Consider the following 23,867-nt stretch of genomic DNA (forward strand, 5'->3'; position numbering starts at 1 on the left):
AGGGTATTGACGAGGATATATTTGTTACATGATATATCGATGAGTTATTATAGAGCATGCACGCAGTGGCGGATTCAGGGTCGGATTCCACTGGGTTCCTTTTGGTAGTTTTTCACTAATTTTCATTATTTTTTCCCAAATCATACAAGGTTTACACTAAATTTTTCCATTTTCTTCGAATCGAATGGGTTCCTGGGAACCCATGGAACCATGCTAAATCCGCCCCTGCATGCACGTTTTAATCTAAACAGCAGGAAAAATAAGCAATTAACAGGGTTAAGTAAACGTGTCTAGAATTAAAAGTTCGCTTTAATCTAAACGACGATTAAAATAAGTAAACAACAATTAAGTTAAATAAATAATAAGTAAAATAAAAAAGATAAAAGAACAAATATTTGTTAAAAAATTAACTTTATTAAACTTTAAGAGACGTATGATAAATCTATTAAAGTTTGGGATTCAAACATAAATCGTTTATAAAAAAATATTATTAAACTTTTGTATGACAAATATATTAAAAATCACGAGTATACATAAATCGTTTATAAAATAATATTAGAGCTTTTATTAAAGTTTATGGTTATAAATGTAAATTAATTAAAAAACAATAATATTCTAGCTCTATAATTATAAATTATAAATTAAAGTAAAACTATCTATTTACTACTATTCACAAATTGTTTTGTTAGTATATAGAATTGACACATGGTTTATCATTATGTCTTTATTATCATTGTGTCTTTTATTTATTATTGTGTCTTTTCTATATTTGTGTCATTGTATCTTTGTTGCAACTTATTTTGTCTTTTTTCTCGACATTGTGTTATATTTTCTGACATTGTGTTATATTTTGCTCGACATTGTGTCAGTTGTGTCTTTGTACACTTCTTATTTCTAGAAGCTTTTGTAGAATAACTTAACCCATGGATACATACTCTTCAAATATATTATTAAAGCTTTTTATATAATTTTATTTCTAGTTTAGAATGTTAGTTTCTTTTTACTTATGTGTTTTCTAACATCACTTTCTTATTCAAATTCTCTGAAATAAGATAAGAGAGATGTACTTGCGAAACTTTAATTCATGATAGTAAATTTTCATTCATCTAGGTTTTATATAAACTTTTGTAGAATGAATCTAGCTAGCTTTTTCCACTCTCATCTAAAGTGTTACATGAGGATAATCATCCTATATTCGCACCAGGGCGGTGTCATTTTTGGGTACGAGAATAGGACAACGTTGTTTCACGTCAGGCTGGATGGTATGGAATGGAGCCCTAGGGGCTCCATTCTGACACCTCAGCTCTACCTCATCAATAGCGCCCCCTCCTTCACACACATACAACTCGCCATTGCATTAACAACCCACCATCAGCGCCCCCCATGATGGCGCGTCTGTTGTATGGTCATGGGGAGCTATTGCTTTTTTCCAACTAAGGTGGCATGGGGGTGACGCCCCATACTGCATAGCCTCGTAATTTGCTTTTTGATCATTTTCGCATAACCGTCCAACTAGGGGTGCAAACGAGCCGAGCTACTCGCGAGCTACTCGAGCTCGGCTCGAAAAAAAGCTCGAACGAGCCGAGCTAAAAACAAGCTCGTTTAGTAAACGAGCCCGAGCTTTGCTTATCGAGCTCGAGCCGGCTCGCGAGCCTAATCGAGCTTTCTATTTATATATTTTTTATTAATGTATTAAACATATGTTTATATAATAATAATTACCATTTATATAAATATAAAAAAATAACTAAATTGTATGTATAATAATAATTATAATTAATATAAATTAATTAAAAAAATACTAAACAAGTCGAGCCCTAGCCGAGCTCGAACTTGAAAAATTACATTCGAGCCGATCTCAAGCTTCAGAAATAAAGCTCGAATCGAGCCGAGCTCGAGCTCGGGCTCGGCTCGTTTGCACCCCTACGTCCAACTTTATGAGCCAGAGAATCTGTGTACGGTTGATTTGTCTCGACCAGGACAATAACACGGCCATCTTTCAGATTCCATATGCAAAAAGTATTTTAATTGCTTTCCATGAGTAATAATACATGATAGCAACATAACAATTTCATGGATCAAATTATATACATTTTTTAAATGAAGTTATTTAATTACAGGAAATACCAATTATATCTTTTACCATTATAATTAACCATTACAATTCTAGAAAATAACTTTTTTTTTTTAATTAACAATATATCTAAATCTAATCATATAAAGTTAATTATTTAACTAGAAAATAACTATTTTTAATTAACAATAAATCTAAATCTAATCATATAAAGTTAATTATTTTAACTACCTATCACCTAAAAAGCACATAAAAAGGTTGAATTTAATCATATCCTAAAAGATTAGGGTTAACATTTGATTAGTTTTTAAACCCGGACTGGTTTGATGAGAACTAACCCCTTATGGTTAGGTTTGCATGGTTCGAACGACAAGTGCTTGAAGCAATCGATTTTTTTTTTTTTAGGTTGAACTGACAAATTGTCGAGCTAAGTTAAACATGATTTTACGCATAGGTCAAGTCAACTCGGATTTACAAGTCGGGCCATACATAATTTGGTTCATGTTATTTAATAACTCCTCCATTTATAAAGAAATGCATGATACTTCTTACCCCACCAATGTGGGCAAGAGATTGTTGATTTTTGAAATTAAACTTGAAATTTATAGTGAGTCCCAAGTTTTAAACTTTGGTCCTTTAATAGGAACTAAACTATTACCAATTTATTAAACATGATAATTTTGCTTTATATGTTCGGATTTTTATATTTAGGTGAATCAAACTAGTTGGTTCCATAATGATAACAACATATATATTTATTATTACGTCATTCGGTTATTGAGACTGTCTGACCGGGAACCACTAAGACGACTGGTTCAATTACCGGTTTAGTTTCAAAACATTGTTCTTTTCACTAAACAACAATCTCTAAAGGTCAAAGTTCCAATATTACATATACCTATATATGTATGTACGCGTTTATGTGTTTGTATTGAAGTACTTGTGTTTGTATGTGTGTATGTGCACAGGTATGGATACATATGACTAAAGGTGCACAAAAAAACCAGTTCCGGTTTCTAGGAATCGGTTTTCTACTAGACACCACCTGCTGGTTATTTATTGTTTCCATATCCTATGATTAGAAATCAGTTCCAACCCCGATTACGCCTAACTTGAACCGGTCATAATTTAAAAAAAAAAATCTCAGGAACCAAACCGATCACTTCCCCCTCTAAAAGTGCACCCATACCCAAACCAGTTCCAACCAATAACCGATTATTGACTTGTTAACTCAAACTAGTTTCAAAAACAAAAAACAAAAACCAGTTTTGTGCACCTTTACGGCTCTACATACGGCAAACACTTCACCTAGAGGTGCACAACCCGGTTAATTTCAAAAACCGGTTCGGTTAACCGGTTGATTTGACTTTTTGACTTTAACCGGTTAATGTTTTAACCGGTTATCTTTTTAACTAGTCAGGTTAATTACTTTAACCGGTTATTTGCAGTTAATAACCCGTTTTCTTTGCCTTTTTTTGTTGAATTTTTCAGGGTTTTTTTTCGATTAAAAAACCGGTTACTATACTAAATATTTATAACCAGTTACTACCATACGTTTAAAAATAACCACTAACCCGTTATTCCTCGAGCAATTATTAACCATTTACGGTTTCAGTTAATAACCGGTTATTTTGTACACCTCTAATTCACCCCTCTGTGCTTGGAAGTTGAGGCCTAGAGTAGACATTCATATAAAGCCTAGTTATAAGCCCATTAATAACATATCCAGCCCAATATTTTGGCCCAAATTGAAATCATCGTCTCCGTAAACATCCTCTACCGTGAAGTCTCCTGAAATCACCATAAACAGGACTCCAGTTTTGATCAACTAATACATTAATCTCCTCGAATGAGTGCAGGTATATCTATATATATACATATATATATATCTCTGTTTTAAGTATATAGAACTAACCTAGGGTTTCTGGTATTCATATCTCACTAAAAATTAGGGCTTTTTGTTGTATTCATTTCATTTAAGTCCAAAACTTTTGATTATTTTGTGTTTGAAGTTATAGCTTAATTTGAGATTGCATTGATAATTGATCTCAAAAGGGGATGCAATTGATTCAAGATTTCACTATGAATCAAGATTAATGTTGATAACACAAAATTTTGTAACTTGAACTTGAAACACTTCAAATAGGCTTTGAATTTGAAAACTTGATCTTGGACACTTGAAATATTGCAACAGTGGTTTTAGTTTATATATAAAGTTTCCATTTTTTTTGACTCACTACTGCACAAATTTCCCAGGTTTTTTTTTTTTTTTTTTTTTTTTTTTTTTTTTTTTTTTTGTGGGCATGAAGCATTGTTTCAATATCTTTCAGGTGGAGCATTTGGAGGGAACCGAGGTGCACGACCAGTGCCACCAGAAAAAGGAGTATTTCCGTTGGACCATATGCATTTATGTGACCAGGTATCATCGCATTTAAAACGTCTTTGAAGCTAGAATATCGTTTGCCTTTTCGTCATTGTATGTAAGTAAGAAAACAATGTTTTTTTTGTTACTTGTAACTTTCTATAGCACGTAAATTGGTGACTTGTAGCTATTTTAGCTGAATGTTACTCATACATCATGATAAAATGTTGAAAGTATGTTGCATACAATGACAAAAAGGTGAAAGTAAGCTACGTTTTCGTGTAATGAATAGCGAGCATAGCGATCACTATAGCACGCTACGTAGCGTATAGGTCTAGGCTCGCTATTAGGGTTGTAGCGATAAATAGCGATAGCAGCGACAGTTTATTTTTTATTTTTTGTTTTTTTTAACATAAATAGCAATTTAATATAGTTATAAAATAGCTGGATTTTAGGTTTTTGTTAAATATACATGTAAAATAGCATATATACCAGGGTATTTTGACATAATATACATATAAAAAATTTTAAATTTTTTTCTAGTGTATCGCTATTTATAAAATAGCCGCCCGCTATTTATCGCTATTCGCTATGTAGCATATAGGTACCTTATCGCTATTTGTCGCTATTCGCCATTAACAACTATGAATGAATCCTTATTTGGAAGCACATCACATAGTGAACTGAACTGAAGATACTTAAATTTGGGTTTTCTGGGAATGTGCAGGAGAAGAAAGAATATATAAGCTGTCTTAAAACATCGGGGCATAAATCTGAGATTTGCAGACATCTTTCTAAGAAGTACCTCGAATGCCGTATGGAAAAGTTAGTCTCTTTAACTCTTTATTAATTCCCTTTCAAATATTATTTGCAATCATCAACTTGTTTTCACAACCATTTTGAAACGCTGGTGATACGGGTAAAACTAAAAATTAGCTCATAAGGAAACGGGTCTACCCATAGTTGTCAATAGCGATCGCTACAGCGCACTACGTAGCGTATAGGTATAGTGTCGCTATTAGGGTTGTAGCGATGGATAGCGACACTTCATTTTTTTTAGTATAAATAGCAATTAAATATAGCTATAAAATAGCTGGATTTTAGGTTTTTCTTAAATATACATGTAATATAGCATATATACCACGGTATTGTAATATAATATACATATAAAATTTAAAAAAATATATTTCTGGTGTAGCGCTATTTATAAAATAGTCGCCCGCTATTTATCGCTACTCGCTATGTAGCATATAGGTACCTTATCGCTTTGTGTCGCTATTCGCCATTAACATCTATGGGTCTACCTTCACTCAAATTTACCAACTGATATAGTGTCAAAAATATGTGTTTAAATTTTATAAGTTCATTTTATAAGTTTTCCGAAGAACTGCGTTTTGACTTTTCATTAATCATAACTTTGACCCATCATTTGACCAACTTAACGTGATCTTCAGGAGGTGCCCTCTTAGGGGATTAACACCTACCATATTACGATCGCGTAGCCATGTTCAATTCGAACAATGGCTGGACCATAAAGGTCATAACCGAAAGTCAAAGCAAAAGTCAATTTGCTTGACTTTCGGCTAATTACTTAGCCTACAAAATAAAAGAACTGAGAAGGAACACTTACAAGTGTTCTAGGATAGAAATAACATCCTAAATCGCCAACTTATGTTAAATATCGAACCAATATACTTTTCTAATTATATTCAAAATAACTTTGGTATAAGCAACTTCAAACTTTGACTTATTCAAAATAACTTATTTAACTAATAACTAATCAGATAAGCCATTCAAACACTCTAAAACCTTATGATGTATCCAAACACACCCTAGTTAATTATTTATAAAAGTTACTTTTTTATATAAGACGTTTGGGTCCTAAGTTTTATCGAAAAGAAAATCAAGTGTTGTTATTTTACTACACTAATGACGTGTAGGCTACAACGGCATTCTGTTTCCTAATCTTTATCGAAAAGAAAATCAAGTGTCGTTATTTTACTATATTAATTGTGTGATGTGGAGGTTTATCTGTTGTTTAAAAGAGAGTTTGAGTGTGACATTCTTGTTGGCACACAATGTAATACAAAACAATTTTTTTGTTTGTTTATCTACGGTTTGTGAATCACGTCTAATTGTCCTATTATTTGGAATGTTTTTCAGGAATTTGATGGCGAAACAGGATATGTCAGAATTAGGTTTTCGGACGGACGACAAGTCACAAGAGTCGAATATGAAAATCCAAGATGAAATGGAGGGATGAATGAGAATATTTGGGTATCATATCTTTGTGAAACTTATTTGCATATAGCCATGGCCATGATAAGCTTTGAGAGTTTTTCCTTTTGTTTCTTCTTTAAAAAAAATTATTTTTGGATAATTGAACATACGAAACGATCCTTTTTAGCAAATAAATTGATTGCATAGAAACGTTAGAAACATTACATAACAATGCCAGGCAGTGGCGAAGCTTGAGATTTTCGACAGGGGGTCGAAAACGTATATACCTAAAAATTTCTATACGAAAACTACATACTCTCCACTATTGAGCGAAAAGTTTGGGGGGTCGGCCGCCCCCTCCCGCCCCCACTATCCTTCGCCCATGATGGCAGGTAAACGGGCAACAAGCTGCGCCACAACCCCTTTTGAATAGCAAATCCAATTCTACACTCTATCCAGGAAACCGATAACTTCAGGGGTAAGGAACCCAAAAGTATCAAAGGCAAAAGGAAACTGTCAGGCGCCTAAATTAGCACGCGGTTGGGCCCACCGCTAGAGTTTATCTTTTCGACATGCGTTATCGTAATTAAGGGAGTTATGAGATGGTAGCAGGGTAGGTTGAAAAAAAAAACAAGAAACAGAATATGCCACTTTGATTGTATCAGTCTAATGCATATCTTGACTTCAAATAATATAAGAATAAACTTTACTACTTAGTTACTAGTAACCATCCTTGGGTTTGACAATAGGTAACATAATGGGTCAATTTCTACTATTTTGAAATGATCAAACAAGAAATCACTGAATTTGCTACATGAATTAGATTCTAAGTTGGAATCAAAGCATATCTAAGTTTATGTTATTTGTCTCCTCTCCCTCTCTCCTTTTCGCGACTTCTCTATCGTAACGTTTTCGCAAATATAAATTTCCTGACCAATAATCACATATGTGTATACAAACATAAAACCTTACATCAAGGTTATGTATATGCCCATGTAAAAAAACTAAAACATATAGATATTCTGCTTACATAATAGATCTATAAACAAAAACATTATATCTATGAATATGCGCATGAAAACTTGTATGTACCGGAATAGGGGTATATACATTCTCATTGTGAGAAGGGGTCATTTGAGTGTATCTAAATAGATACTATGTGGATCCCTACGTCGTTACATTCTATTTAGGATTAGGAATAGGCGTAATCGGACCTGCTATTTACATATCTCTCGTTATTTGGGACCCTATTCACATGCGCCTTGACTGTCCAAAATATTATGGGGTGGGTTGGTTTATTCTTCTTTAGGGTAACTCTTATGGGGGCAATCGGGCATATAACAAGGCGACGGCAAAAATGGTGGTCAAGAAACTGCAAAGAAATGGTGACAAATAGAATCATGGATAGAGACAATGACGAGAAACCAGAGGAGTTGTTACAACGGTGGAGAATGAGAAAGTCAATACAACAATGAGTTAAAACATGTAAAACAGTAAACGCCAATACACCGATGAGTTGTATATTTTAGATACGTAACATAGTAAAACATGTAAAGCAGTAAAAGCCAATACACCGATGAGTTATATATTATAGATATATGTAACATAGTAAAACAATCTGTGTAATAATTTATGTTTTCTATGGTTCTCAACTTATGGTTAATTAGATATTTTATATACTAAGTAATAATTAAAATAATAATAAAAAGCTTTGTTATCTGTATTTTGAAGACAACCTTACACTTGAATTGTTAATTCAGTTAATATTGTTCAAGTATTCATTGACTGGCTTCAATGGTCATATAATAATAGAACAAGACTAAAAGAGATAAAACATAGGAGAAACAAGCAAAGATTAAAGATATTATCAAAATAAAATAAAGAGAAAAACTCTTTAAACAAATAATAAAAAAAAACACAAAACCATTAAACATTAAACAAATAATAAAAAACACAAAACCATTAAACATTAAACAAATAATAAAAAGAGAAAATTACGAAAATAGCCAAGAAAAAGGTTGACTTACCAAAATAGCCACCTCATGTGTCCTTGGAACAGGGCATCACTGATTACGAGAGAGCTTATGCGTCTGCAGGGCTCATTCATGCGTCCGCCAATGTAGAAGTGACACGTGTCTCAATGACATCATGCGTCCCATGCGTCCTTGACTCATCCCATCATCCCATGTGTCCGTTTGAGGCATCCCATGCGTCCCTGACTCATCCCATCATCTCATGCGTCCGTGACTCATCCCATGCATTGCTGACTCATCCCATGCGACCCTGACTCATCGCATGCCTCCGTGACTCATCCCATGCGTCTGTGACTCATCCCACGCCTCCCATTTTCGTACTTGCTGCTTCATCCATACACGCATCCATATAAAGAATGGCAGACGCATAAGATGTGGGATGCCCCTCTCCAAAGACTCATGAGGTGGCTATTTTAGTAAGTCAACCTTTTTCTTGGCTATTTTCGTAATTTTCTCTAATAAAAAACACAAAACCATTAAACATAATTTAATGTAGTTTACACTTTACATTGTTTGCTTCGCTTCTCCTTGTATATATCATCCCTCTCTTTATCCACCAACTTCTTCTCTTTCCCTTGCATTTATCATGGCATTCCACTTCTTATTTCAGTCTTTATACCACTTGTAACCCCCCCCCCCTCTCTCTCTCTATATATATATATATGTGGATACACACACACATATATACTTTGGATTTTTTTTATATCTAGGTGGTCTTGGAATATCATAAGCGTTTCTATAACGTTTTTGAAACATGTTTGGCTTCTAGGGAGCGAACTCAACAATAACCTGACACCAAATATTTACGTGGCAAAAGAATTCAAAGGTTCTTTACATGTTTGGTGTCAGATTTGGTTCGCTCTGTCTAGAAACCAAACATGTTTCAAGAAAAAAAAATATTACTAGAAACGCTTATGATTAATTACTTCATTTCTATTATGTTACAGGAGTTCTACTGGATCAAAAAACACAGCCAACTATTCTATACCTCATTCATCTACTTCATTCAAGTTCATTACAAAACAGCGAGAAAATCGTATCACTTCTTCAACAAATAATCCATTTAAGCGTTGCATCGTTTCATCATCATTAAGATCAAAATATGTGTCCCCAATATGTTGTTCTAGTAGAGATGAGTTCATTACTCATGAAGATGAATCTTCAGCTTCATTCGGTGTAACACAACAATCAAACGAACATGAGTTTAATCGCGTTAACTGTCTTGTATGGGTACTGCATCAATCCGCTAGAAGCTTCTCTCTTGCAGTTCAGAATCTAGAACTATCTGCAAGTTTACCCGCGCTTTCAAATGCATGGAATGGAGTTGATGTAAACGCATGGCATAAACGCGCTGCATATCAGGTGCCTTGATCTCGCAAGTGTACATATATATATATATATATTTTCGCGATATTAATATCGCGAGATTGTTACAGACTACAAAATGTTTATATCTTTACAGGTGGCCGTTTATGGATTACTAAAAGCCGCGACTGAGGTTGAATTATTCCTATCTCACAAACGTTGCAACACTCCGGTATATGAAATGTATGTAACAAACGATCACAATACACAAATATATAAAGTTCAAATTATTTTTGTGAATTATGTAGGTTGGGTTCATTTCAGAGCTCTAAATAAATGCAGAACTTTCAGAACTCCAAATAAACAATTATTTTATATATATCTAGGGTATTTTTATCATTTATTATATGTATTTTTATGATTACATACATGTTAAGAGTAGTTTACATATATGTAATAGCCAAATTATATATATGTAAAAAAATTAGTTTACATATGTGTAATCATAAAATTAAATATAAAAAATGATAAAGTTGCTCTTAACATGCATGTAATGATAAATATACATATAATAAATGATAAAATTATCCTAAATATAAAAATATACAAATAAAAAGATTGTATATTAGAAGTTCTGTGAGTTCTGTAAATATTTAGGGCTCTGAAATGATCTTCACCCTTTTATCCTAATTCTACTTCAGTTTGTACTCGAAGACATTATTACTCGGGGAATTCTTAGAAAGACAACTGAAAGCGAAGAGCCCGAAATTGGTGCAGTGGTTCAGAAGGGTGGAACTTCCGCGTATTGCAGGATTATTCATTCCACTATTTCAAAAATGGTCTGTCGAATACGCCGGAAGGTATGCAATATTAGTAAGGTTGTAAACCAACCGAACGTTGAGTGAATAGTTTGTGAACTGTTTGGCGGGAAGTTCATTTATGTACGTTTGTTTAATAAATGACCAAACAAGAAATTTTGATCGATAAGTTAAACAAATGAACAATAATAGAGGTTGTGTTCGTTCGTTTACGCTCATGAACGTTTCGGTAATGTGTTCATTTATGTTCATTTGAGTTCGTTCATTTAAAGGTTTTTTAGTTATATTTTTATTTTATTGGCTTTTATTTTTAAAATTTGAACCATAGTTATACAATACACCTCCGCCAACATCACTCTTTTGACCGTTACAGTTTGTGTTAAAGCTTAACAAACTTCTTAATTTTTGTGTTAATTAATATTTATTTATTTTTGACGGATTCTTCACAATCTTTCTGATAATAAATGCATATTGTGTTTTCAAAAGGAATTTATAACGTTTTTTTGTGCTCATTTATGTTCATGAACATTTGTTTATGTTCGTTTGCATTCGTCTACGTTCATGAACATGTCCATTTCCTTAATGAACGAATACGAACAAGAAACATCGTTCGGTGAGCGTTCGTGAACCGTCCATGAACATGTTCGTTTACCGTTAAATTGCATAGTTTATCCAGCTTTTCGGAACTAAATATAAGGAATTATAACATAAAAATTTATAAATCAGTGGTGTTGCAGGGGTTATTCTTGCTATAAGTTGCGGTACCGCGGTGAGAAAGTTGGGCTCGACACGTATATCTTGTCCTGAATTTACTGCATCGGTTGATGATGCACTAGTCGAACTTAAGGACCTATCGCGCGATCTTGTATCCATTGATAAGTTGTATCACTTATCAACCGAAGCAGGTTTTGAACCCGATTTCTTGTCGTACTTTGGTAAAAAGATTCTACCGAGTAAAAATATAGAAGATCTTGAATTTTGGATTGGGCTTGTTCAAGAAAAACTTTGTGTAGCATTTCATAGAGAAAGTGTCATAACAACTGATGAAACCTTCATTAAAAAGGTCATGACAATTTTTTTTTAAATCTAGTTTTTGGTTGTTTAGGCAAATTGGAAAATAATAATCCCATCTTTCTGAAATTGGCCGATAATAATATCAAGTCAGTTATTAGCCAATAATAATCCGACCTCGTCCAATTTTTTTGTAAAATAGTCCACCGTTAAAATAGCTTAACGGAGTTAAGTTTTTTTCCGAATTAGAAACCGATGTTTTAGGGCTTTTGATCAGAACGAGGATATGAGTCGATTAATGTAAAACTTACCTCAAAATACTGCCCCCAACCCACGAAAACGGTGCTTCAATTCGGGTGTTTAACTTCCAATAAACAAAATTCAAGCCATTTCTAACACAATTTCGAGGTAAATTTTACATCAATCGACTCGTATCCTCGTTCCGATCAAAAGCCCTAAAACATCGGTTTGTAATTCGGAAAAACACTTAATTCCATTAAGCTTTTTTTAATGGCAGACTATTTTACAAAAAAAAATTGGACGAGGTCGGATTATTATTGGCTAATAACTGACTTGGGATTATTATCGGCCAATTTCAGAAAGATGGGATTATTATTTTCCAATTTGCCTTTTTTTTAAATAATTATTGTTTATTTCGCGTGACCATAAGTCGGTTTGATATGATTTTCTGTATAGGTCGAAGAGACTACGTTAGCGATTCTTGGAATTTTTGCGTATTTGGGAAGAGAGACAAGATTATATCTATCAGAAATGGATATAATGGACATGGATGACCAGATTAAGAATTTCCTTTGGTAAATTGCGAAATTGGTTTATCTAAGTTTTAATGTTTTTTCGGGCCAAAATAAGTTTGTTGCGTAAAACAGAAATAGTGGTGACAATCATGACGGGTTGACGGGTTGAAAATGATGAACTAAATATGAACTGTATACTTATACGTGTCAAAGATATCAACCGTAACCTGGACACACGTAAAACTATGTAACTAGCTAGCACACAACCCATTTTACCCGTTTATCTAAACGGATCAAATGGGTTGTAAATGGGTTATAATCTAGTTGTAAACAGGTTGACACACTGTAACATAGGTTGTGATAAAGTTGTAAACATGTTAATGAGATCGCAAATGGATTGGCGTCAGTGGCGGACTCAAGAATTATTTTCTGGGGGTGCGAACGAAGGGTTCAACCAAATTTTCAAGGGGTGCAGCCGGGATTTTTACCTCGAAAATACACTAAATTTTTTTTTCAAGGGGGGCGCCCGCCCACCAGTGGCGAAGCTTGAAAATTTTCACCGGGGGGGTCGGAAGTCACCGGACCTAAAAGTTCTATATAAGTAGAATTTTTTTTATAAAACCGAGGGGTCGAAAACGTATATACCTAAAAATTTCTATACGAAACGTACATACATGACACTACTGAGCGAAAAGTTCAGGGGGGGGGGGGGGGTCGCCCTGACAATTTCTATACGAAACGTACATACATGACACGACTTGTTTATTTATCGACTTCACGTTGTGTTAGGAATTTGCACCCTGACAAAAATACAACAAAAGTTCGTTATATGTTCTTATAGTTAGTTTTTCGAACGTTTTGCAGTTACTTAGAGTGCGGCAGCCTCTATATATATCGAGAATTCAACTCTCTACCAAAGTATCAACTCTTCAACGAGGTTCGTATATAAAATGGTTTGTTTGTTTATTTATTTATTCCTCATATACATACAGATACTGATGTTTATACATATCGTTTTGTTCAGGTAGTTATCGATGAAATTGGATGGGTCGACTTTTACGCTTCACTTAAATCCAAGTTCCAATATGATGGGAGAAGATCTAGACAACATGCTATACAAGCCGAAAAGGAGATCATCCTTTATACTGTTCTTACAGTTTGCTACGATGTTTTTAGCGGATTTGCACACTACACAAACTCTTCGCAACAACCCTTGGATTCTAATGTGCTTACATTTTTGTTTCAAAGGTAATATATATAAAAATTCACACAACATAAAATTATTTGTATTTTTCATATAACACAAACTTATTATATATGCTATGTAATTTGTAGTCAAACCCTGTTATCTAATTGCCTGGAGGGTTATTGGGCTGCTTATGATAAATCGGGGTAAGTTGGTATAATCGCTATTTTGCAAAAAAAAAAAAAAAAAAAAAAAAAAAAAAAAAAAAAAAAAAAAACAGGTTAATATTTTGCTACGTGTTGCAGCGTGACGATGAAGTTTACAGAAAATGTTGCTACTGATTCAACTTCATTCTCGGAAGTGCGATCAAAGCCAATTGAGTTCGTTAAAAGGGAAAGTGATCTTGATCAATCTAGAGTGACCAAGGTACTAATTTCTTGCTTCTTTTTTTAGTTAAAGAGTTTGATTTTTTATAAATATTTGTGACAAACTTGTTAAATAAATTTGGCAGGGGATAAATGCAGCGGAAATCAAACCTATAAAAGTCGTTGAGAAGGAATACGGGGCGGAAAAAAAACGTTTGCATGAACGTTTACTGAGGAAGTCCAAAGAACATCTGATTACCGCTACTAATGTAAGACGATAAGACCATGTGTAGTGGTTAAGAAAAATAATGCCCCCACCATGGGGCATTATCCGACACGTGGCAGTCCAGTCAGCATGGGGCGTTATTGCAAAAGTGGCGTAGTGGGAATAATGCCAATAATCCCTTTTAGGCGTTTAAAAAAAATTAAAAAAAAACGCCAAGTCAAACCCAGTCAACCCATCACAATCTCTTTTAGGCGTGGTTTTAAAAACGCCAAGCCAATTTTTTTTTCAAAAAAACTGCCCCATAACGCCCTATGTAATGGGGAGGGGGGCTTTTTTTTGGATTTTTTTCAAAAATAATGCCCCACTACGGGTGGTCTAATAAGGTTGTTTGGATAAATAGATTTGTTTATGACAAATATGAATAGTTTATTAAATAGGTTAAACAGGGTTGACCTTAAAAAATATATTTTCTGATTCTAGTTTAAAACGGGTCGATATGTTTAACTAAACTGTTAAATGGGTCAACTCGAACACGGCCCACTTAATTAAACAAGTTTTGTTTAATGAACATGTTTAAAAAAACATAACATACTACTTACTATCAAAATGCTTATGATACAGGTTTTTTTGACGGGTACTCGGTTACTATTCATAGATGTAGCAGATTTTATCGGTCTTCTTGCAAAGCGACTGCATGGCAAAAAGATTACGAGTAGAGAAAAAAGGAAAATAAAGCGAACACTACATGATATCATCAATCTTGTTCCGATTACAATCATAATGATAATTCCTGTAAGCATCATATTATACCTACTTCCAAAATGTGTTTCGATACATGTTAAAATGTTTCGGGTTGAAATTGTGTGTTTATGTGACCAGATGTCGGCGGTAGGGCATGCAGCAGTATTAGCGGCAATCAATAAATACGTCCCATCGATGGTACGTATGATTGACATCTTATGTTCTATAATATCTTGGTTTATTTCATATGTAGTAATCTTGTTCTGTTACGTATGTTCGTTAGATTCCTTCTCCATATTCGTCCGAACGGCTGAATCTGGTGAGACAATTTAAGAGAATAAAGAAGATGCAAGTTGAATCATGGGCCTTTGAAGATAAAAGCTTTACAGTGGCAATGCCGTAAATATGAAGGGAACTTAAGGAGAAAGATGGTATACCATATATGATAATAAGGCACTAATATATATATATATATATATATATATATATATATATATTGGCCAGTTTTGGATCTTCAACTAGAATGTGTATATAGTAAATGTTGGTGATGTAAATAAATTCATGTCAAGAGTTTTCTTCTACAAGTTGTCGCAAATATGCGGAATGTTCGATACGAATAAAAAGGCACATAATGTACATGCTTCAACTGATAGAAGTGATTCTAAAACAACTCCGAATTCTAAACATAATACATTAAATTTCTATGTGTTTAACCGCTTTACAAAACTTTGTGTCACCAGTCGGAACCTTGATCATAAAACACCAAAAACCAACATCAACCGACCTCTTAACCAAAGGGCGGTTCATCACCATTGAGCGCGCGCCTATTTGTTCACAAGGAGCATCGTCAACGCAAGAACAAGATTCGACTTTTTAAACCTACAGACAAATTAAACAAGTAAATTCGAAAACTTCAAAAATGGAAACGGGCCATATAAGTCGACTGCAAGTAAAATGTCATTTTCGTCCCCTGAGGTTTAACCACTTTTGCGACTTTCGTCCCCGATCTGCCATTTTCATCCAAAAAGTTAAAAATCTTGCCATTTTCACTCCTGATGGCAAATTTTGAAGGATGAAAGTCGCAATATATTGCCAAACTAAAAGATGAAAATGGCAATAAAACACAAACCTGAAGGACTCAAATGCAAAAAAAAAAAAAATCATTTTGGATGGAACAAGCAAAAATCACTAAACCTCGGGACGATTTTGCATTTTACTCTTAATTATTTAAACAATATAGTTTTCATAATGCTGTTACATGCAGTAGTTATTTATATAAGTTCGAAAATATATGGACAAAACACATTGACAGATCAGCAAGGCCTGGCCTGACCCGACCCGTTTGGACCAGTATTAAAAATTGTTCATTTTGACCCGTTCATAGCATGTCCATTGATAGGAGGAGACATATTGAACAAAAATAATAACAATAATAGAAGAAGACCTTCAATATAATTGTGAACTTAATGTGAGCGGTGTTATGTGACGACGCGATTAGCTTCTTCTTTGTGCTTCATGATCACTGATTGCATCTGGACCTGTTTTAAAGCCCGCATATCAAGTATACTTGGTGGGCCGGGTTGAATACATCCATGTAACTCAACTAGCTTAAGAAATTCTTGTTTGTTTAGACTTTTCTTCTCAATAAGAGCATCAACAATGGCATCCATTAGTTTCCTATTTTTGTCCAAGAGCTGAAATAAAAAATATATATATTATTATAAAAAAAGAATGTTGAACAACCATCAATTAGTGACTAAATATGTAGGGTTGCAAACGAATTGAAAGTTCAGCGTACAGTTCATGAACCATCTGACGGGAACTTCGTTTAGTTAAATGAACAAACATGTACAGAGGCCGCGTTCGTTCATTTATGTTCATGAACGTTCAGTAACGTGTTCGTTTATGTTTGTTTGTGTTTGATAGTTCACTAGTGTTTTTAGTTTTTATAATTTATTTAAATACTTCAAAATTCCAACAAATAAAATATTTAATAAGTATTAGTGTATTATATATTATGTTCATGAACACTTTCTTGTGTTCGTTTGTTTCAATTTGTGCTCATGAACATTAGTTTGTGTTCCTGAATGTTCGTTTTCGTTCACTACCTAAAATTAACAAACGAACACGAACACGTTCGTTACCTTAACGAACGAACACGAACATAAAATCTCGGTCGGTAAGTGTTCATAACAGCTCATGAACACATATATTTCTTTAACAAATGAACACGAACAAGGTCTTGTTCGTGTCCGTTCGGTTCGTTCGCAGCCCTATAAATATGTAACATGATGTTTACCTCTTTCGCACGTCCATAACATAAATCAAGGATCCTCGATGCCTCCAAATCAATATCCTAGATTTCAGATATTAATAATCAGATATACGAATGAAAACATAAGGTATTACTGTATTAGTAATTTGATATAGTTACAAGATGGAATACATTTATCCGATCTGCAGCCCAGAAATTAGATACGCCATAATACTTGTCCGAAAGACCACCAAGAACAAACGCGCGTGCCGCTGACCTGGCATTGTCTGCTGTTTCAGCCCATATTGTACTCAACTGACCCTCACCATGCCACATCTCATCAGCGGCCCGTGGTGCTAGTTGAACGGTAATGTGATCCAAAAGCGACTGTCGACTATACGAAAACAACGAAGGTGATAATAGTTATTAAACAAAACTTATGTAAAGAAAATTTAGAGTAAAATGCCATTTTCGTCTGTGAGGTTTGGCCAGTTTTGCGACTTTCGTCCAAAAGTTTGTTTTTTTCCACATCTGGATCCAAAAGGTTTGAAATCTCGCCATTTTCATCCAGCTCGTTAACTCCATTCATTTTACTCCGTTAAGTCAGGGGTATTTCTGTCTTTTTTGCTAACTTAAAAGGCATTTCGGTCTTTTTACATAAAGTAAAAAGACTAAATACCCTTGAAATAGACCGAACTGCCCTTTAAGTTAACAAAAAAGATGGAAATACCCCTAATTTAACGGAGAAAATGGATGGAGTTAACGAGCCGGATGAAAATTTTCAAGCCTTTTGGATCCAGATGCGGAAAAACAAACCTTTGGACGAAAGTCGAAAACTGGGCAAACCTCAGGGACGAAAATGGCATTTTACTCGAAAAATTAAAAAGAAATGTTAAAATCTGCACCTCAGCAACCCTTCTTTAAATTTGATGTGATCCATTTTCATCCTCACGTAACCCAATTCTCTACCAGCTCTTGGAGCGATATTAATCTGTTTAAAATAAATTCTCACTTAAACTAAGACTGTATAGCGAAAATTATATAAAGTGAAAGCGGAGAATCATACAAACTCTATATTGCTAAGATCGTGAAAGTTAATTGCTACGACGGCCATAGCGGCTTCATTGATAGCCACTTGCTTCCACATTTCGGGGCTCCTTTCTTTCTTATCAAGCATTCCTCTTTCTTCTATTTGTGCCGCTTGTAATAAGTCATCAGTCGTGATCTACATAATGTTAATATAAAGAAAAACTGACTTATAAAAAATTTATCATAAAAAATATTGAATTGAAGCTTTAAAATGGGTCCAATATAGAATTTGGTGTATATATATGTTTTTTATCATTCATATATAGTTAGGGTTGCAAACGAACCAAACGTTCAGCAAACAGTTCGTGAACCGTTCCGCAGGAAGTTCGTTTGTGTTCATTCGTTTGACAACGAACGAACACGAACAAGAAATTTCGTTCGTTTGGTTAGATGAACGAACATGAACAGAGGCCGCGTTCGTTCATTTATGTCTGTAAACGTTCGGTAACGTGTTCGTTTGTGTTCGATAGTTCATTAGTGTTTTTAAGTTTAATTTAAATACTTCAAAATTCCGATAAATAAAATATATAAGTACCAGTGTATTTATATATTCTATTCATGAACGCTTGTTTGTGTTCGTTTGTTTTCATATGTGTTCATGAACATTAGTTTGTGTTCATGAACGTTCTTTGCATTCGTTATCTAAAATTAACAAACGAACACGTTCATTTTCTTAACAAACAAACACGAGCAGAAAACCTCGTTCGGTAAGTGTTCACGAACAAAATCTCATTCAGTAAGTGTTCACGAACAATTCGTGAACACTTAAATTCTTAACAAACGAACACGAACAAGCTCTTGTTCGTGTTCATTCGGTTCGTTCGCAGCCCTACTACAGTTGTTATTAATAAATTAATGAAACTACTATTTTAAATGATTAAGCGAATACAAAATTAAGGCGATTGAAAATAAAATAAAATACAACAGTAATAAAAAACAAAATATCTTACATAATTCAAACTACATGTAAATCAGAAAATCGCATCGAAGTGATATGTTTTTTTATTTTTGTTGCAGTGATACTAATTAATTATGTATGTTAAATACCATTAATTTGTTATAACATGTGCAGATATATAAAATACCTCAGTCCTTCCATCACGCATCATGTTGATTGCAGCAACCTCAACGATATTCGCCAGCTCAGCACCAACCATTCCATCGGTCATAGCTGCAACAGCAGCATAATCTACATCTTCAGCCATTGGTTTCTTACGAGCATGCACCTATCCAAATTGTATTATTAAATTATAGTCTGTTTTTTGTAAAAGTAAAATGCCATTTTCGTCCCTGAGGTTTGCCACTTTCGTCCAAAGGTTTGTCAAAAGGTTTGAAATCTTGCCATTTTCATCCGGCTCGTTAACTCCATCCATTTTTATCTGTTAAGTCAGGGGTTTTTCCATCCTCAGTGTTAACTTAAAAGGCAATTCGGTCTTTTTTCACTTTATGTAAAAAAAACGAACACCCCTAAAAAAAGACCGAATTGCCCTTTAAGTTAACAAATAAGACAGAAATACCCCCGAGTTAGCAGAGAAAAACAGATGGAGTTAACGGGCCGGATGAAAATGGCAAGATTTCAAACCTTTTGGATACAGAGGCGGAAAAACTAACCTTTGGACGAATATGGCATTTTACTCTTTTCAAAATAAGATTAATGAGATTTAATGACTTTCTCTTTGACATAATAAAGAGAAAACATAAATTAGCCGAAATTGCCACATCTATCAATATCTCGTCAAATAAACCAAAAGTTCAAAAAAAAACTAGATCAAACCTTTAAAATCTCGACTCGTCCAATTAGGCCAGGTTTGGGTATAAATATTTTTCTATCGAACCGACCCGGTCTCACGAGTGCGGGATCAAGAATATCGGGTCGGTTTGTGGAAGCAATAGTGATCACGTTTCCTCTGCCTTCAAATCCATCTAAGCATACAAGGAGCTGAAATATACGCAAAAAAAAACCTTTAACAAATGCTCAAATCACTCATCTAACGGTACTTAACCCGTTCATATAATCAAAATCTTACCTGATTAAGAGTTGCATCACGTTCTTGTCCACCGGAACCTTTTATCAACCCACGTTCTCTTCCGACAGCATCCAGTTCATCAATAAACACAACAGATGGAGCCTGTGGAGATCCAGTAATAAACATAACATAAGGTTAAAAAAATGAAAATGTGTGGAGATCCAGTAATAAACATAATATAAGATTAAAAAAAATGAAAATGTAAAATTAGAAGAATTTAATAGAATCTCACACAGTCTCTCGCTTCTTGATAGAGCGCGCGCACACGTGATGCACCAACCCCAACGTATATTTCAACAAATTGGGATGCCGAAATAGAGAAAAAGTTTACACCTGCTTCACCAGCAACTGCTTTTGCTAACAACGTCTTTCCCACTCCTGGGGGCCCACAAAGAAGTATACCACCTGATAGAAAAATAAAATGTATCATCTCGAATATAAGTAAGAAGATGCAAAATAAACCCTTTATAAAGTGTTTGGAAATCTGTTTTGAACGATAAATAAAATGGCATTCTACTAATACGTTATGCAGCTAATGCAGTAAAATATCAAGGACCGATATTTGAGATATAGGTTATCGGGGTGGTGGGATATCGGTAATTTTAATATCATGCAGAATTTATATATATATAGAGAGAGAGAGAAAGCAATTTAACACTAACAATTCAGTATACTCTATTACCATTAACAAAACCTTTTGCAGCTTGCAAAACACTATTATAGGGGTGCAAACAAGCCGAGCCGAGCCCGAGCTCGACCAGGCTCGAGCTCGATTAACTTATGAGAGCTCGGGCTCGAGCTCGGCTCGTTAGTATTTTCTCAAGCTCGGCTCGGGTTCGGCTCGTTTATTATCTATTAATTAATATATTAAATAATATAAATAATAGACTTTTTAGGCTCGCGAGCTCGATAAGTGAAGCTCGGGCTCGGGCTCGTTTACTAAATAAGCTTATTTTTAGGTTCGAGGTCGGCTTGTAAACAAGTTTAAATAAGCACGGCTCGACTCGGCTCATTTACACTAAGGCTTGATAAGGCTCGACGAGCCTAACGAGTGTCACATGCGAGGCTCGAGCTCGGGTTCGATAAACAAACGAGCTTTATTTTAGGCTCAAGCTCGGCTCGGGCTCGATAAGGCTCGGCTCGTTTCGAGCTTTTTCTCGAGCCGGTCTCGAGTAGCTCGCGAGCTGCTCGGCTCGTTTGCACCCCTAAGTCTATCAATTGTAGCAAGTAGGAACTGATTAAGACTTAAAACACTAACAATTAACAAGTAACAACTAAGACTTAAAACACTAAAAGCAGCAATAAGAAGAAAGACGAATGGTAGAACTAAGAAGAAAGATACTGATATCGGGAAAATCAGTGATATATCGGTCAAATATCAGATATATATCGGTTATATCGGTGAAATACCGCTCTAGTGATATATCGGTCAAATATCAGAGATATATCGGTTAAATACCACTCAATATCGCCGATAATATCGGTACCGATATTTGACACCGATATTTTACATGGGGACCGATAACCGATATACCACCGATATTAACTGCATAGCTAATCGGCACATGTCATCGTTTAGTTACTCAAATGTACAAACAAAATATAATGACAATGACTAAAACAGACCAAACGTGAAGGTACATTGCTCTTTTATGCAAAACAAACCTATATACCTGGTATTTTGACTCCTCGCCTACGATAAATTTCCCCATGTGTGAAAAACTTGACAATCTCCTCAAGTTCAAGCCTTATTTTCCCGAGCCCAGCCACATCTGAAAACTTCACATCCACGCCTCGTTCCATATACTGTGAAAGCTTAACGTTTTTACTATTTTGCGCTCGGCGAACCCGCGCACCAGATTTCATAAACTGTTGAGCCATCTTCATGTACGGGTTTTCTTCACCCGATTTTCCTTCACCGTCATCGTCATCATCTTCTAATCCCGCCATCCCCCTCTCTAACTCCTTCATTTTCCTCTTTTCCTCCGCTTCTGCTTTCTCGATCTTTAACCGATCTTCGTAATCCTTTTTCTGTTTCTTATAACTTAAAACCACCGTCTGGTAGAATATAACGAAAAACAACAACCCAATACCCAACGTAACGTTGGAATCCCGAGCTAGTTCTTTCCACATGTTCGACATACGGTAGTACTTAAGACGCGCTTCGAGCATTGCTTGCTCGCTATTAAGCTTCTGTTCTTCCATTTTCTTCTTTCTTTCCTCCGTCTTCTTCTGCGCTCTAGCGGCTTTCTCCATCTGCGCCATTTTCTTCTTCACACTCATCGTCTCGTTAATCCTACTCTTCTTAAGCTCTTCCCTCTGCTTCCGCAACTCCAACACCTTTTTCGACACCGGTTTCGGCTTCACAAACGAATACATCCACAACGGAAACTTAGACAAAAACCCTAAAACCGGACGAGGAACATCCGGCGTCTTAACCGGCGGAGTATACGCCTGCACACTAATCAAATCAATCCCTAACTCATCCCATGCGTCCCAAAACTTGCGATCGCTATCCATCGACGGCACCACAAGCCTAACAACTTTCGAATCCTCTAAAACCGCTAACACAACCACAGGTCTTTCCCTTAACCCTTTACCCGACGGCTTAACTACGTGTTTAAGCTTCCCGTCCCGTTTCAACTCGATTAAATCGGTATACGCAATCCTATCGCCTACTACAGGGAGGCCCTGTGACCATGTTTTCCACTCTTGTGGTGTTAAGGTATCGATTTTTTTAACCGGACGCTTCTTTTTGTTAGCAACTTTAGCTGCTAATACAGGCTGGGGGAGTGTAGCTGATATTATAGTTAGGGTTACGGAAATCTGGAGCAAATTCAATGTGTTTATGTTATGTTTTGAGTGTTTTGATTGTTGTGAGTGTTGTGATTGTTGTGAAGACTCTGAGTTGTGTGAATTGCAGGTGATTGGTGAATTAGGGTTACGTGAGTATCGAATTGGTCGAGATTGTAACCGGGATAAGGGAATTGGGGGGAATAATGATGGGGAAATTGAGATATAATGAGATGACATGATGATAATGAGTATGAATAAGAGGTAAATAGAAAGAGTGAGTGAAGGTTTTACGTTACAGTGATTGTTGAAGAAGGTGGGAGATTAGGGTTTTGTGTGTGTCGTGGTGGCGTTATCTCCGGTGGATAGCGGTCATCGCATCAGTGCAGCAGAAGGAAGAGGATGAAGAAGTGAATGCTAGTTGTCGTCGGAGATGAAATGAGTGTGTGAATTTGGATGGCCGGAGGTCTGGCCGGCGTTAGTTGGAGGAGATAGGTTCTGTATGTGTTGAGGGTTTTTTTTTTCTTTTTGTTTTTTGAAAAAAAAAATCAAAAATCCATTTGACTTGCTAGGGCGATTAGTCTTTTGTTTTATAGTTCAAAAGATGG

At 35.2% G+C, this 23,867-nt stretch overlaps 3 protein-coding genes and 1 long non-coding RNA gene across 4 annotated transcripts; 3 read left to right on the top strand and 1 right to left on the bottom strand.

Moving 5' to 3' along the window:
* The first annotated feature begins 3,841 nt into the window (after positions 1-3,841).
* Positions 3,842-6,860, top strand: LOC110915723 (cytochrome c oxidase assembly protein COX19). The gene is made up of 4 exons (XM_022160458.2): positions 3,842-3,933; positions 4,405-4,493; positions 5,164-5,261; positions 6,600-6,860. Exons 1-4 carry the CDS (start codon positions 3,924-3,926, stop codon positions 6,697-6,699), a joined length of 297 nt encoding a protein of 98 aa, XP_022016150.1. The 5' UTR covers positions 3,842-3,923; the 3' UTR covers positions 6,700-6,860.
* A 3,288-nt stretch (positions 6,861-10,148) lies between these two features.
* Positions 10,149-11,839, top strand: LOC118488432. The gene is made up of 3 exons (XR_004884704.1): positions 10,149-10,237; positions 10,696-10,854; positions 11,539-11,839. It is a non-coding gene; the product is annotated as an uncharacterized LOC118488432 (long non-coding RNA).
* Positions 11,840-12,428: 589 nt separating this feature from the next.
* Positions 12,429-15,499, top strand: LOC118488161. The gene is made up of 9 exons (XM_035985370.1): positions 12,429-12,638; positions 13,443-13,515; positions 13,603-13,826; positions 13,914-13,970; positions 14,070-14,190; positions 14,276-14,398; positions 14,977-15,147; positions 15,235-15,294; positions 15,380-15,499. Exons 1-9 carry the CDS (start codon positions 12,595-12,597, stop codon positions 15,497-15,499), a joined length of 993 nt encoding a protein of 330 aa, XP_035841263.1. The 5' UTR covers positions 12,429-12,594.
* A 125-nt stretch (positions 15,500-15,624) lies between these two features.
* Positions 15,625-23,814, bottom strand: LOC110917177 (probable inactive ATP-dependent zinc metalloprotease FTSHI 2, chloroplastic). Its single transcript, XM_022161773.2, has 11 exons — positions 22,140-23,814; positions 20,699-20,871; positions 20,467-20,568; positions 20,214-20,378; positions 19,525-19,665; positions 18,417-18,575; positions 18,256-18,341; positions 17,543-17,744; positions 17,396-17,452; positions 16,541-16,790; positions 15,625-15,975 (listed from the first exon to the last, which is right to left on the bottom strand). Exons 1-10 carry the CDS (start codon positions 23,497-23,499, stop codon positions 16,575-16,577), a joined length of 2,661 nt encoding a protein of 886 aa, XP_022017465.1. The 5' UTR covers positions 23,500-23,814; the 3' UTR covers positions 15,625-15,975; positions 16,541-16,574.
* Between the last annotated feature and the right edge of the window lie 53 nt (positions 23,815-23,867).

This window comes from Helianthus annuus, chromosome 16 (genome assembly GCF_002127325.2).
Source record: "Helianthus annuus cultivar XRQ/B chromosome 16, HanXRQr2.0-SUNRISE, whole genome shotgun sequence".
Lineage (NCBI taxonomy): Eukaryota > Viridiplantae > Streptophyta > Magnoliopsida > Asterales > Asteraceae > Helianthus > Helianthus annuus.

Coding starts and splice junctions, on each gene's coding strand:
- LOC110915723 (XM_022160458.2), top strand. Junction 4,494..5,163: donor ATATGCATTTATGTGACCAG/GTATCATCGCAT, acceptor GGGAATGTGCAG/GAGAAGAAAGAATATATAAG. Junction 5,262..6,599: donor CTCGAATGCCGTATGGAAAA/GTTAGTCTCTTT, acceptor AATGTTTTTCAG/GAATTTGATGGCGAAACAGG.
- LOC118488161 (XM_035985370.1), top strand. CDS start 12,595: ATGGATATAATGGACATGGATGACCAGATTAAGAATTTCCTTTG. Junction 13,827..13,913: donor CTTACATTTTTGTTTCAAAG/GTAATATATATA, acceptor TGTAATTTGTAG/TCAAACCCTGTTATCTAATT. Junction 15,295..15,379: donor ATAAATACGTCCCATCGATG/GTACGTATGATT, acceptor TATGTTCGTTAG/ATTCCTTCTCCATATTCGTC.
- LOC110917177 (XM_022161773.2), bottom strand. CDS start 23,499: ATGTCATCTCATTATATCTCAATTTCCCCATCATTATTCCCCCCAATT. Junction 17,745..18,255: donor TTTAAAGAAGGGTTGCTGAG/GTGCAGATTTTA, acceptor GTTTTCGTATAG/TCGACAGTCGCTTTTGGATC. Junction 17,453..17,542: donor GGGCTGCAGATCGGATAAAT/GTATTCCATCTT, acceptor TCTGAAATCTAG/GATATTGATTTGGAGGCATC.